This window comes from Phalacrocorax carbo, chromosome 26, assembly GCF_963921805.1.
Source record: "Phalacrocorax carbo chromosome 26, bPhaCar2.1, whole genome shotgun sequence".
Taxonomy (NCBI): domain Eukaryota; kingdom Metazoa; phylum Chordata; class Aves; order Suliformes; family Phalacrocoracidae; genus Phalacrocorax; species Phalacrocorax carbo.
This window is the reverse complement of record NC_087538.1, coordinates 4,310,743-4,325,090: the sequence shown is the minus strand read 5'-3', so window position 1 is coordinate 4,325,090 and position 14,348 is coordinate 4,310,743. Positions and strand designations below refer to the sequence as shown.

General features: G+C 65.4%; 1 protein-coding gene across 1 annotated transcript; it reads left to right on the top strand.

Annotated features, from left to right (window-relative positions):
- Positions 1–573: 573 nt before the first annotated feature.
- Positions 574–14,273, top strand: DAXX (death domain associated protein). The gene is given in 13 exon segments (XM_064473899.1): positions 574–1,000; positions 2,994–3,254; positions 5,167–5,247; positions 5,249–5,480; positions 5,483–5,592; positions 5,594–5,755; positions 5,758–5,866; positions 5,869–6,003; positions 11,112–11,298; positions 11,340–11,593; positions 11,697–12,195; positions 13,343–13,520; positions 14,157–14,273. Coding segments are annotated over 12 exon segments (2,163 nt in total). The 5' UTR covers positions 574–1,000; positions 2,994–3,098; the 3' UTR covers positions 14,217–14,273.
- Positions 14,274–14,348: the final 75 nt, after the last annotated feature.

Sequence of the window (14,348 nt, the reverse complement as noted above, 5' to 3'; positions counted from 1 at the left end):
CTGCTTTTGCCTCAAAATCGGGATTGTGGGGGGAAAATGAGGAAGGTGTGAGTAAATAGGGACATTAACAAACCCAAATATGCACACATAGACCCATAAATTAATGTTTTTATCCTTTTTTTTGTTGTTGCTCTGTGCCATCATGTTACAACCAGTTATTTTATGTGGCGATAAAATTTAGAATAATTACAATAAAGGTCTTTTCCTTTATTTTTTTTTTCCCCCAGCTTGAGCTGCTTCTAATCCTTCCCCATTTTGGGGAGGTTTTTAGGGAATTGGGCAATTCTGGAACTGCTTTCAATTTCTTTTTAATTTATTGTTTCTTGGGAAAGATTTGAGGTAAAAAAACCTCCATTTAAGGCTTATTTCATGTATTTATGGCTGAGTTAAGTGCGGCGGCGAACCCCGCCCTCCCTTATTTTTCTCAATATAACATTAATTATGAGTAGAATTATGCCGGTAATGGCGGCGGGCACACTGCGCATGCACGAACGCGGCGGGCCTTGAGCGCCTCCCGGCCGCCGTAGCCCCGCGCATGCGCACTGCCGCCTCCCGCCGCCATTTTGTTTCCCCTCTTCCCCCCTCATTCCCTTCGCGCCTGCGTATTGCTTCCTCCTCCGGCCGGTCGCCGCTCGCCTTCCGCGGCGGAGACGGCGCTGATGGATCGGTACTGGGCCCGGGGTACCCGCCGCCGCCTTCCCCCCCTCCTTCCGGGGCTGTGGGCGATGGGGGAGGGGTGGGAAAATGGCGGCGCCCTGGGGCAGCCGCCGCCGCTCCCGCTCTCTCTCCCCGTGCGGTAACATGGCGGCTCCGCCGCGGTGCCCCGGATGTGAGGCGGCGATCTGATTGGCCGCCCTTCCTTTCCTTCACCTTCCCTTGTACGGTGTCATGGCGGCGCCCGCTCCCCCGGCGCGGCCGGGCCCCACTTCCGGTCCTGCGCAGTCAGGGCGGCGGCGGCCGCTCGGTGCGGCGGCGGCGGCGGGACGGGCCCAGGAGGCGGGTGAGCGGCGGCGGGGGCGGGGCGGGGCGGGGCCGGGGCGGAGGGGGGGGGCCGGGAGGGGAGGGGGGGGCACCGGGAGGAGCGGGGGGGAGGGCGGAGGCGGGGGGGGGGGGGGCCGGGAGGGGGCGGAGTGGGGGTGGGGAGACCGGAGGAGGGGGAAGTTTTGGGGTGCTGGGCCCCGGTGGGGGGGGGGCGAATGGGGGGGGCGGGGGGGGTGTGGGGGAGAAGGGGGGTTCAGGTGGGTGTTGGGGTGCTGGGCCGGGGATACAGGGTGAATATCGGGGTGCAGGGCCCGGGGATACGGGGATCGGGGGGTGCTGGTGAGTTTTGGGGTGCAGGGCCGGGGATACAGGGTGAATATCGGGGTGCAGGGCCCGGGGATACGGGGATCGGGGGGTGCTGGTGAGTTTTGGGGTGCAGGGCTGGGGGTACAGGGTGAATATCGGGGTGCAGGGCCCGGGGATACGGGGATCGGGGGGTGCTGGTGAGTTTTGGGGTGCAGGGTTGGGGGTACAGGGTGAATATCGGGGTGCAGGGCCCGGGGATACGGGGATCGGGGGGTGCTGGTGAGTTTTGGGGTGCAGGGCTGGGGGTACAGGGTGAATATTGGGGTGCAGGGCCCGGGGATACGGGGATCGGGGGGTGCTGGTGAGTTTTGGGGTGCAGGGCTGGGGGTACAGGGTGAATATCGGGGTGCAGGGCCCGGGGATACGGGGATCGGGGGGTGCTGGTGAGTTTTGGGGTGCAGGGCCGGGGATAGAGGGTAAATATTGGGGTGCAGGGCCCGGGGATACGGGGATTGGGGGGTGCTGGTGAGTTTTGGGGTGCAGGGCTGGGGGTACAGGGTGAATATCGGGGTGCAGGGCCCGGGGATACGGGGATTGGGGGGTGCTGGTGAGTTTGGGGTGCAGGGTTGGGGGTACAGGGTGAATATCGGGGTGCAGGGCCCGGGGATACGGGGATCGGGGGGTGCTGGTGAGTTTTGGGTGCAGGGCCGGGGATAGAGGGTAAATATTGGGGTGCAGGGCCCGGGGATACGGGGATCGGGGGGTGCTGGTGAGTTTTGGGGTGCAGGGCTGGGGGTACAGGGTGAATATCGGGGTGCAGGCCCGGGGATACGGGGATTGGGGGGTGCTGGTGAGTTTTGGGGTGCAGGGCTGGGGGTACAGGGTGAATATCGGGGTGCAGGGCCTGGGGATACGGGGGATCGGGGGGTGCTGGTGAGTTTTGGGGTGCAGGGTGGGTGTACATGGTGAATATCGGGGTGCAGGGCCCGGGGATACGGGGATCGGGGGGTGCTGGTGAGTTTTGGGGTGCTGGGCCGGGGATACAGGGTGAATATCGGGGTGCAGGGCCCGGGGATACAGGGATCGGGGGGTGCTGGTGAGTTTTGGGGTGCTGGGCTGGGTGTACAGGGTGAATATTGGGGTGCAGGGCCTGGGGATACGGGGATCGGGGGGTGCTGGTGAGTTTTGGGGTGCAGGGCTGGGGGTACCGGGTGAATATCGGGGTGCAGGGCCTGGGATACGGGGATCGGGGGGTGCTGGTGAGTTTTGGGGTGCAGGGCTGGGGATACAGGGTGAATATCGGGTGCAGGGCCTGGGGATACGGGGATCGGGGGGTGCTGGTCAGTTTTGGGGTGCAGGGCTGGGGATACAGGGTGAATATTGGGGTGCAGGGCCTGGGGATACGGGGATCGGGGGGTGCTGGTGAGTTTTGGGGTGCAGATCTTGGGGTGCCCGCAAATATCGGGGTGCAGGGCCCGGGGATATGGGGATCGGGGTGTGCTGGTGAGTTTTGGGGTGCAGATCTTGGGGTTGCCCCGCAAATATCGGGTGCAGGGCCCGGGGTGACAGGGTCAGTGGGGGTGCAGGTGGGTATCGGGGTGCCGACCCATGGGTGACGGGTGAGTTTTGGGGTGCAGGTCAGCCCCGGGGCGCGATGGTGGGGGGGTACCGGGGTGCTGACCCCCCCTTTTCCCCTCCCCCAACAGGAGCCCCCGTGAGGCCGCCGGCACTCGGGGGGGGTCCCCAACCCCCAGGACCCCCGGCCATGGCGGCCCCCCCGCCCAGCGGCATCATCGTGCTGGACGACGAGGATGAGGGGGTCCCCCCGCCCCCCCCCCAGCACATCCGCAGCCCCCCCCGACTCCCCCCAACCCAACGGGGCGCCCCCCGGCAGCCCGGGGCCCCCCCAAAGCGGGGGCAAAGCGGGGGGTGGCTATAAATCAGAAAATGAGCGGCTTTTCGGGGAGGTGAGACGGGGTCCCCTTCTCTGGGGTGGGGTGGGGAGGCCTCGGGGGTCCCCTCGCCTTGGGGGGTCCCCTCCCTGAGGGTGCTTCCCCTCCTTTGGGGGTCCTTTTCTTGGGGTGTCCCCTCCTTTGGGGCTTTCCTCCTTGGGTTATCACCTCCCTATGGGGTGTCCCTTTCTTGGGGTGTCCCCCGTGTCCCCCCATGTGGCCCTGTGTCTCCGTGTCTCCGTGTGTCCCCATGTCCCCCTGTGTCCCCCTTTGTGGCCCCGTGTCTCCGTGTCCCCCCCGTGTCTCCGTGTCCCCCCGTGTCTCCGTGTCCCCCCATGTCTCCGTGTCCCCCCCGTGTCTCCGTGTCCCCCCGTGTTTCAATGTGGCCGCCGTGTCGACCCCGTGTCACCCCCGTATCTGCCTCTGTCCTCCTCTGTCACCTCCCCGTCCCCCCCCAAATCTCCCTGTGCCACCCGGGGGTCTCCATCCACCTCCATCCCCCCCGTCCCCCCCCCCAATGCCCCCAAGCCAGCCCGGGGGTCTCATCCCCCAGTCGTCCCCCCAAACACCCCCACGCCACCCCGGGGGTCTCCATCCCCCTCCATCCCCCCGTTGTCCCCCCCAAACACCCCGTGCCACCCCGGGGGTCTCCATCCCCCTCCATCCCCCCGTCCCCTCCCCAAACACTCCCGCGCCACCCTGGGGGTCTCCACCTCCCCCCAGTCCCCTCCCCAAACACCCCCACGCCACCCCGGGGGTCTCCATCCCCCTCCATCTCCCCCCAGTCTCCCCCCAAACGCCCCCGCGCCACCCCGGGGGTCTCCATCCCCCTCCATCCCCCCGTCCCCCTCCCCAAACACCCCACGCCACCCCAGGGGTCTCCATCCCCTCCATCCCCCCGTCCGCCCCCCAAACGCCCCCACGCCACCCCGGGGGTCTCCATCCCCTCCATCCCCCCGTCCCCTCCCCAAACACTCCCGCGCCACCCTGGGGGTCTCCATCCCCCTCCATCCCCCTCCATCACCCCGTCCCCTCCCAAACACTCCCGCGCCACCCTGGGGGTCTCCACCTCCCCCCAGTCTCCCCCCCCAAACACCCCCACGGCACCCTGGGGGTCTCCATCCCCCTCCATCCCCCGTCCCCCTCCCCAAACACCCCCACGCCACCCCGGGGGTCTCCATCCCCCTCCATCCCCCCGTCCCCCTCCCCAAACACCCCCACGCCACCCGAGGGTCTCCATCCCCCTCCATCCCCCCCGTCCCCCTCCCCAAACACCCCCACGCCACCCCGGGGTCTCCATCCCCCTCCATCCCCCCGTCCCCCTCCCCAAACACCCCGCGCCACCCCGGGGGTCTCCATCCCCCTCCATCCCCCCGTCCCCCCCCAAACACCCCCGCGCCACCCCAGGGGTCTCCATCCCCCTCCATCCCCCCGTCCCCCTCCCCAAACACTCCCGCGCCACCCTGGGGGGTCTCCATCCCCTCCATCCCCCTCCATCACCCCGTCCCCTCCCCAAACACTCCCGCGCCACCCTGGGGGTCTCCACCTCCCCCAGTCTCCCCCCCAAATGCCCCGCGGCACCCTGGGGGTCTCCATCCCCCGTCCCCCCCCCAAACAGCCCCATGCCACCCCGGGGGTCTCCATCCCCCTCCATCCCCCCGTCCCCCTCCCCAAACACCCCCACGCCACCCCGGGGGTCTCCATCCCCCTCCATCCCCCCGTCCCCCTCCCCAAACACCCCCACGCCACCCCGGGGGTCTCCATCTCCTCCCCTCCATCCCCCGTCCCCCTCCCCAAACACCCCCGCGCCACCCCGGGGGTCTCCATCCCCCTCCCATCTCCCCCCAGTCCCCCCCCCAAACGCCCCCGCACCACCCCAGGGGTCTCCATCCCGCCTCCCTGACCCCTCTCCACCCGCCCCCCGCAGTTCCTGGAGCTCTGCACCCACCTGACGGAGGAGCACCCCGAGGTGATCCCCTTCCTCGCCGGCCGTCACCAAAAGGCCAGCCCCGGCCTTCCTGGCCTCGGCCGAGCTGCGCAACGTCCTCAGCCGCTGCCTGAGCCGCGTCCGGACGCGCCGCAACAAAGTCTACGTCTACATCAACGAGCTCTGCACCGTCCTCAAAGCCCACACGCTCCGTCGCAAACTCCCCCTCGCCTCGGCTCCCCCCGCCGCCCCCTCGCCGTCGCCGCTGCGGCCCCCGGCCTCGCCGCAACCCCCCTCTTCCTCCCCTTCCTCCGCCCCGCCGCCGCCGCCTCCCCCCGCCCTCCCGGCGGTTCCAAGCGCCAAATCCGTTATTTGGAGAATCTCCTTCGCGTCTACACGGGCGAGATCCGACGGCTGCAGGAGCGGGGAGCTGGATCTGGCCGAGCTGGACAGCGAGGACTCGACGTACCTGCAGGAGAGTCGCCTCAAGCGGAAAATGATGCGGATTTTCGAGCGCCTTTGCCAACTCAAGCAATGCAGCAGCTTGACGGGCCGCGTCATCGAGCAACGCATCCAGTACCGCGGCACCCCGCTACCCCCGAGGTCAACCGGCGCATCGAGCGCTTCATCAACCGCCCCGAGGCCTTTCCCGACTACACCGACATCCTCAAGGTCATCCAAAAAGCCAGCGTCCGGCACAGCCTGGGCTGGCGCAGCGGCAGATGGAGAGCATGGCTCAGGACGCCTTCCGGGAGGTGGGCAACCGCCTGCAGGAGCGCCGACACCTCGACCTCATCTACAACTTCGGCAGCCACCTGACGGATCAGTATCGGCCGGGTGAGGGGGCGGCGGAGATCCGGAAGCAGGCGCTGGAGGGCGCCGGGGGGCCGGGGGAGGGCAAGAAGTGGTGGGGGAGGTCAAAAACAGGTGGGGGAGGTCAAATAATGGGTGGGGGAGGTCAAAAAGTAGGTGGTGGCGGTCAAAAAGTGGGAGGTGGAGGTCAAAAAGTGGGAAGTGGAGGTCAAAAAGTGGGAGTGGAGGTCAAAAAGTGGGAGGTGGAGATCAAAAAGTGGGAGGTGGAGGTCAAAAGTGGGAGGTGGAGATCAAAAAAGGGTGGTGGAGGTCGTGGAGGAGTGCTAGACCTCAAAAAGGGGTGGTGAGGTCAAAAAATTGGTGGTGGAAGTCAAAAAGTAGGTGGTGGAGGTCAAAAAGTGGGTGGTGGAGGTCAAAAATGGGTGGTGGAGGTCAAAAAGTAGGTGGTGGTGGTCAAAAAGTGGGAGGCGGAGGTCAAAAATGGGTGGTGGAGGTCAAAAAGTGGGTGATGGAGGTGAAATAATGGGTGGTGGAGATCAAAAAGTGGAGGTGGAGATGAAAAATGGGAGGTGGAGGTCAAAAAAGGGTGCTGGAGCTCGTAGAAGGTTGGTGGAGCTCGTGGAGGAGTGCTAGACCTCAAAAAAGGGTGGTGGAGGTCAAAAAATTGGTGGTGGAAGTCAAAAAGTAGGTGGTGGAGGTCAAAAAGTGGGAGGTGGAGATCAAAAAAGGGTGCTGAAGCTCGTAAAAGGGTGGTGGAGGTCGTGGAGGAGTGCTAGACCTCAAAAAAGGGTGGTGGAGGTCAAAAAATTGGTGGTGGAAGTCAAAAAGTAGGTGGTGGAGGTCAAAAAGTGGGTGGTGGAGGTCAAAAATGGGTGGTGGAGGTCAAAAAGTAGGTGGTGGTGGTCAAAAAGTGGAGGCGGAGGTCAAAAATGGGTGGTGGAGGTCAAAAAGTGGGTGATGGAGGTGAAATAATGGGTGGTGGAGATCAAAAAGTGAGAGGTGGAGATGAAAAATGGGAGGTGGAGGTCAAAAAAGGGTGCTGGAGCTCGTAGAAGGTTGGTGGAGCTCGTGGAGGAGTGCTAGACCTCAAAAAAGGGTGGTGGAGGTCAAAAAATTGGTGGTGGAAGTCAAAAAGTAGGTGGTGGAGGTCAAAAAGTGGGAGGTGGAGATCAAAAAGGGGAGGTGGAGATCAAAAAAGGGTGCTGAAGCTCGTAAAAGGGTGTGGAGGTCGTGGAGGAGTGCTAGACCTCAAAAAAGGGTGGTGGAGCTCAAGAATATTGGTGGTGGAGGTCAAAAAGTGGGAGGTGGAGGTCAAAAAGTGGGTGGTGGAGGTCAAAAATGGGTGCTGGAGTTCATAGAAGGTTGGTGGAGCTCGTGGAGGAGCGCTAGACCTCAAAAAAGGGTGGTGGAGGTCAAAAAATTGGTGGTGGAAGTAAAAAATTGGGGTGGAGGTCAAAAAGTGGGTGGTGGAGGTCAAAATGGGGGGTGGAGGTCAAAAGTAGGTGGTGGAGATCAAAAAGTGGGAGGTGGAGGTCAAAAAGTGGGTGTGGAGGTCAAAAAGTGGGTGGTGGAGGTTAAAAAGTGGGTGATGGAGGTCAAATAATGGGTGGTGGAGATCAAAAGTGGGAGGTGGAGGTCAAAAAGTGGGAGGTGGAGATCAAAAAACGGTGCTGAAGCTCATAGAAGGGTGGTGGAGCTCGTGGAGGAGTGCTAGACCTCAAAAAAGGGTGGTGGAGGTCAAGAAATTGGTGGTGGAGGTCAAAAAGTGGGTGGTGGAGGGTTCAAAAATGGGGGTGGTGGAGATCAAGAAGTAGGTGGTGGAGGTCAAAAAGTGGGTGGTGAGTGGTCAAATAATAGGTGATGGAGATCAAATAATGGGTGATGGAGATCAAAAAAGGGTGGTGGAGGTCAAAAAAGCGTGCTGGAGCTCGTAGAAGGGTGGTGGAGCTCGTGGAGGAGTGCTAGACCTCAAAAAAGGGTGGTGGAGGTCAAGAAATTGGTGGTGGAGGTCAAAGATGGGTGGTGGAGGTCAAAAATGGGGGGTGGAGGTCAAAAAGTGGGAGGTGGAGGTCAAGAAGTGGGAGGTGGAGGTCACAGGAGGGGGGAGGAGCTCATGGGGGGAGTGACGGCGCCCGTGGAGGGGGAGGGGGAGCGCGTGGAGGGGGTGATAGAAGTGAAAAATGTGGGGGCTGGAGCTTCTGGGGGGGCAGTGACGGAGCTGGGGGGGTGACGGAGCTGGGGGGGGGGTGACGGAGCTGGTGGAGGGATGATGGGGGGGATGATTGGGGGGGGGGGGAATGATGGAGCTCCTGGAGGGATGATGGAGCCCCAGGGGGTCCCAGAGCTGCCGGATGGATGATGGAGTTCGTGGGGGGATGATGGAGTTCGTGGGGGGATGATGGAGCTCATGGGGGGATGCTGGAGCTCATGGGGGGATGCTGGAGCTCATGGGGGGGATGATGGAGCTCATGGGGGGGTTGATGGAGCTCATGGGGGGATGATGGAGCTCATGGGGGGGATGATGGAGCTCATGGGGGGGTGATGGAGCTCATGGGGGGGTTGATGGAGCTCATGGGGGGATGATGGAGCTCATGGGGGGTTGATGGAGCTCATGGGGGGTTGATGGAGCTCATGGGGGGGATGATGGAGCTCATGGGGGGTTGATGGAGCTCATGGGGGGATGATGGAGCTCATGGGGGGTTGATGGAGCTCATGGGGGGGATGATGGAGCTCATGGGGGGGATGATGGAGCTCATGGGGGGTTGATGGAGCTCATGGGGGGGATGATGGAGTTCATGGGGGGGATGATGGAGCTCATGGGGGGTTGATGGAGCTCATGGGGGGGTTGATGGAGCTCATGGGGGGTGATGGAGCTCATGGGGGGGATGATGGAGCTCGTGGGGGGATGATGGAGCTCGTGGGGGGATGATGGAGCTCGTGGGGGGATGATGGAGCTCGTGGGGGGATGATGGAGCTCGTGGGGGGATGATGGAGCTCATGGGGGGATGATGGAGCTCATGGGGGGATGATGGAGCTCATGGGGAGGATGATGGAGCTCATGGGGGATGCTGGAGCTCATGGGGGGATGATGGAGCTCATGGGGGGATGATGGAGCTCATGGGGCGGGGTGATGGAGCTCATGGGGGGATGATGGAGCTCATGGGGGGTGATGGAGCTCATGGGGGGGTGATGGAGCTCATGGGGGGGTGATGGAGCTCATGGGGGGATGATGGAGCTCATGGGGGATGATGGAGCTCATGGGGGGATGATGGAGCTCATGGGGGGATGATGGCGCTCATGGGGGGTGATGGAGCTCATGGGGGGATGATGGAGCTCATGGGGGGGATGATGGAGCTCATGGGGGGATGATGGAGCTCATGGGGGGATGATGGAGCTCATGGGGGGATGATGGAGCTCATGGGGGGATGATGGAGCTCATGGGGGGGATGATGGAGCTCATGGGGGGATGATGGAGCTCATGGGGGATGCTGGAGCTCATGGGGGGATGATGGAGCTCATGGGGAGGATGATGGAGCTCGTGGGGGGATGATGGAGCTCATGGGGAGGATGATGGAGCTCATGGGGGATGATGGAGCTCATGGGGGGGGGTGATGGAGCTCATGGGGGGATGATGGAGCTCATGGGGGGGATGATGGAGCTCATGGGGGGGATGATGGAGCTCATGGGGAGGGATGATGGAGCTCATGGGCGGGGTGATGGAGCTCATGGGCGGGGTGATGGAGCTCATGGGGGGGTGATGGAGCTCATGGGGGGGATGATGGAGCTCATGGGGGGATGATGGAGCTCATGGGGGGATGATGGAGCTCATGGGGGGATGATGGAGCTCATGGGGGGATGATGGAGCTCATGGGGGGGATGATGGAGCTCATGGGGGGGTGATGGAGCTCATGGGGGGGATGATGGAGCTCATGGGGGATGATGGAGCTCGTGGGGGGATGATGGAGCTCGTGGGGGGATGATGGAGCTCATGGGGAGGGATGATGGAGCTCATGGGGAGGGATGATGGAGCTCATGGGGGGATGATGGAGCTCATGGGGGGATGATGGAGCTCATGGGGGGATGATGGAGCTCATGGGGGGATGATGGAGCTCATGGGGGGGATGATGGAGCTCATGGGGGGGTGATGGAGCTCATGGGGGGATGATGGAGCTCATGGGGGGTGATGGAGCTCATGGGGGGGTGATGGAGCTCGTGGGGGGATGATGGAGCTCATGGGGGGATGATGGAGCTCGTGGGGGGGTGATGGAGCTCGTGGGGGGATGATGGAGCTCATGGGGGGATGATGGAGCTCATGGGGGGATGATGGAGCTCATGGGGGGATGATGGAGCTCATGGGGGGATGATGGAGCTCATGGGGAGGGATGATGGAGCTCGTGGGGAGGGATGATGGAGCTCGTGGGGGGATGATGGAGCTCATGGGGGGTTGATGGAGCTCATGGGGGGATGATGGAGCTCATGAGGGGGATGATGGAGCTCATGGGGGGATGATGGAGCTCATGGGGGGGATGATGGAGCTCATGGGGGGATGATGGAGCTCATGGGGGGATGATGGAGCTCATGGGGGGATGATGGAGCTCATGGGGGGATGATGGAGCTCATGGGGGGGATGATGGAGCTCATGGGGGGGGTGATGGAGCTCATGGGGGGATGATGGAGCTCATGGGGGGTGATGGAGCTCATGGGGGGGTGATGGAGCTCGTGGGGGGATGATGGAGCTCATGGGGGGATGATGGAGCTCATGGGGGATGATGGAGCTCATGGGGGGATGATGGAGCTCGTGGGGGGATGATGGAGCTCATGGGGGGATGATGGAGCTCATGGGGGGATGATGGAGCTCATGGGGGGATGATGGAGCTCATGGGGAGGGATGATGGAGCTCATGGGGAGGGATGATGGAGCTCATGGGGGGATGATGGAGCTCATGGGGAGGGATGATGGAGCTCATGGGGGGATGATGGAGCTCATGGGGGGATGATGGAGCTCATGGGGGGATGATGGAGCCCCTGGAGGTTTCCGGAGTTCAGCGTTTCCATCCGGAGGGTTCACGGTGGGGCCTCAACCACCACATGCGCCCCCCGCAGCCCCTTGACACCCCCCCAACCCCCCCACAGGGACGGACCCGGCGCTGCTGGACTCGGCCCTGGCCAAGCGGCTGCGGAAGAACCGGACGGTGGCGCTGACCCGGCTGGACAACGTCATCTCCCACTACGCCCAGCTGCAGGACGAGAGCGAGGAGGAAGAGCGCGGGCGCAAACGGGCGGCCAGGCAGCAGGGAGCGTCCCCCGCCCCCCCCCAGGGGCCCCCCCGCCGCCGCCCCCCGCGCCCCCGGCGGCGGGGAGGGGCGAGGGGGGCGAGGACGAGCCCCCCCTGAGAGCCTCCGTCCCGCAGAGCGCCGCCGCGGGGAAGAGCCGGGAGGAAGAGGAAGAGGAGGAATCGGAGGAGGAGGACTCGGAGGAGGAAGAGGAGGAGGAGGACGAGGAGGAGGAGGAGGACGAGGACTCCTCGGAGGCCGACGGCAAAGCCGAGGAGGAGGAGGAAGAAGAGGAGGAGGCCGAGCGCGGCGACGGAGGCAACGAGGCGGCGGCCGCCGAGGGTGGGTAACGCGGGGAGGGGGGGACAGACACGGGAGGGGGGGGGCGTCACCCTTCTAAAGCCCCCTCCCCCCCCCCACCATGTGCCCCCCTCCCCCTTCGCAGGTGACGCCGGTTCGGTGCCGCCGCCCCCCCCCGGCGAGGAAGAGGAGGCGACGCCGAAGGAAAACGCCGGGCGAAGCCCCCCGCCCGACCTCTTCGTCCTAGAGATCGAGACGTTGCCCTTAGAGCTGGGCGAGAGCCCCCCGTCCTCCCCGTATCCCCCCGGGGGGTCCGAGGCCACCCCTAAAACCGCCCCCCCCTCGCCACAGCCCTCCGAGCCCCCCCCGCCAGCGCCCCCCTCCCCGGAGCCCGTATCGTCCCGGACTGTGCCGGAGGAACCAGAGTCGGGGGGGGGAGGACGGTGCCGGCTCTGGACTTGTCCCCCTTCCTCAAATAAGGGGAAAAGACCCCACCCCGAAAGCCCCCGGGCGTTGGAGAATGGCGCGGGGCGGGGGGAGGGCGGCGAGGGGGGGGGCACCACCATCAGCTCCACCAGCTTTAACGGCAGCACCGAGCCCCTTCCCCGGAAGCGGAGTCGGCTGGATCTGCCCACCGGTGGCAGGTATGGGGGTCCTGGGGGGGGTCCTGAGAGGGTCGGGAGGGTCCTCGGGGTGTGCTGGGGGGTCTCAAGGGGGTCCTGAGGGGGCCTGGGGGGTCCTTGGGGTGTACTGGGGGGTCTCAAGGGGGTTCTGGGGGGTCCTGGGGGTGTGCTGGGGGGTCTCAATGGGGTCCTGAGGGGGCCTGGGGGGTCCTGGGGGTGTGCTGGGGGGTCTCAAAGGGGGTTCTGGGGGGTCCTGGGGGTGTGCTGGGGGGTCTCAATGGCGTCCTGAGGGGGTCTGGAGGGTCCTAGGGGGGTCTGGGGGGTCTCAAGGGGGGCCTAGGGGGGCCTGGGGGTGTGCTTGGGGGGTCCTGAGGGGGTCTGGGGGGTCCTGGGGGTGTTCGGGGGAGTCTCAAGGGGGTCCTAGGGGGGGTCTGGGGAGTCTCAAGGGGGTCCCAGGCAAGTCTAGGGGGTCCCAGAGGGGTCTGGGGGGGTCTCAAGGGGGTCCGGGAGGTCCCAGGGGAGTCTGGGGGATCTGAAGTGGGGCCCAGGGGGGTCTGGAGGATCTCAAGGGAGTCCTGGGAGGGGTCTCAAGGGGGTCCCAGGCAAGTCTTGGGGGTCCCAGAGGGGTCTGGGGGGTTCTTAAGGGGGTCCCAGGGGGGTTGGGGGAGGTCTCAAGGGGGTCCTAGGGGGGTCTGGGGGGTCCCGGAGGGGTCTCAAGGGGGTTCTGGGGGGTCCGAAGGGGTCGGGGGGTTCTGGGGGGTCTCAAGGGGGTTCTGGGGGGGTCCCGGGGGGGTTTTGTGTGGTCCAAAGACGGGTTCTGGGGTGGGGGGGGGGTCAAGGGGGGTCCTGCAGGGGTCTCATTGGGGTCCTGGGGGGTTCTGGGGGGGGGTCTCAGGCAGGTCTGGGGGGGTCCCAGGGGTATATTGGGGGTCCCAGGGGGGTCTGGGACACAGTGCCAGCTGGGGGGGGTCAGGTAACAGGGTCCGGGGGGGTTGAATGGGGTTGGGGGGATAATGGGGGTCCGGGGGGGCTCTGGGGGTCCGGGGGGGGCTCCGGGAGATGTTGGGGGGGTTCCTGGGGGGCTCCAGGGTTCGGTGCCAGCCTGGGCTGGGTAACGGGGTCCGGGGGGGTAACGGTGGGGTGCCCCCCCCCCCCGCCCCCCCCGCAGCCCCTGCGTCGAGGTGCACAGTGTGGGCGAGGAGGAGGAGGAGGAGGGGGGCCCCGGGGGGCTGCCCCCCCCCCGGCACAGCCCCCTCCCCGACTCCACCCGGGCCGACTCCCCCGGGAGGGACCTGGTGAGCAGCTCCCAGGGCAGCCCCCGCCGCCTGCCCCCCAAGGCCTGCAAGGTGAGGGGGGGTCCCTGGGGGTCCGGGGGGGGGTCCCTACAGGGTCCCTGGGGGTCTTGGGAGGGTTCCTGGGGGTCCTTGGGGGGTCCCTGGGGGTCTTGGAGGTGGCCTTGCGGGTCTGCGGGGGGGTCTGGGGGGGGTCTGGGTGTCTTGGGGGTGTCGAGGGGGGGGTCTTGGGGGGGCTCCCTGCAGGTCCAGGGGGGTCCCAGGGGGTCTGGAGGGTTACCTGGGGGTCTTGAGGAGATCCCTGCGGGGTCTTGGGGGTGTCTGGGGGGGCTCCCGAGGGGGTCCCTGTGGGTCCAGGGTGCTCCCTACAGGGTCCCTGGGGGTCTTGGGGCGTCCCTGGCGGGTCTTGGAGGGTCCCTCCAGGTCTGGGGTGGTCCGTGGGGGTCCTGGGGAGATCCCTGGCCTGAGGAGGGTCCCTGGGGGGGCCTGGTCTGGCTTGGGGGGGGGTCTCAGAAGGTGCGGGGGGTCCCGGGGGGGGTCCCTGTCCTGTCCTGGGGGTCCCCAAAACACCCCGGGGGGTCCCTGTCCTGCCTGGGGGGGGGGTCCCTGCCCCCTGTCCCTCCCTGGGGTCCCAGGGGGTCCGTAAAGCGCCCCCGGGGGGGTCCCCCTCCCCCAAACCCCCCCCCCCAGACGAGCGTGGCGACACAGTGCGACCCCGAGGAGATCATCGTGCTCTCGGACTCGGACTGACCCCGCCCCCTTGTCGGTCTGGCCACGCCCCCTCTCCGGACCGGCCCCGCCCACCCCTCCTTTCTCGGACTAGCCCCGCCCCTCACCCAATAAAGCTCCGTTTTGTTACTGCGCCGGCGCGCGCGGTCCCTT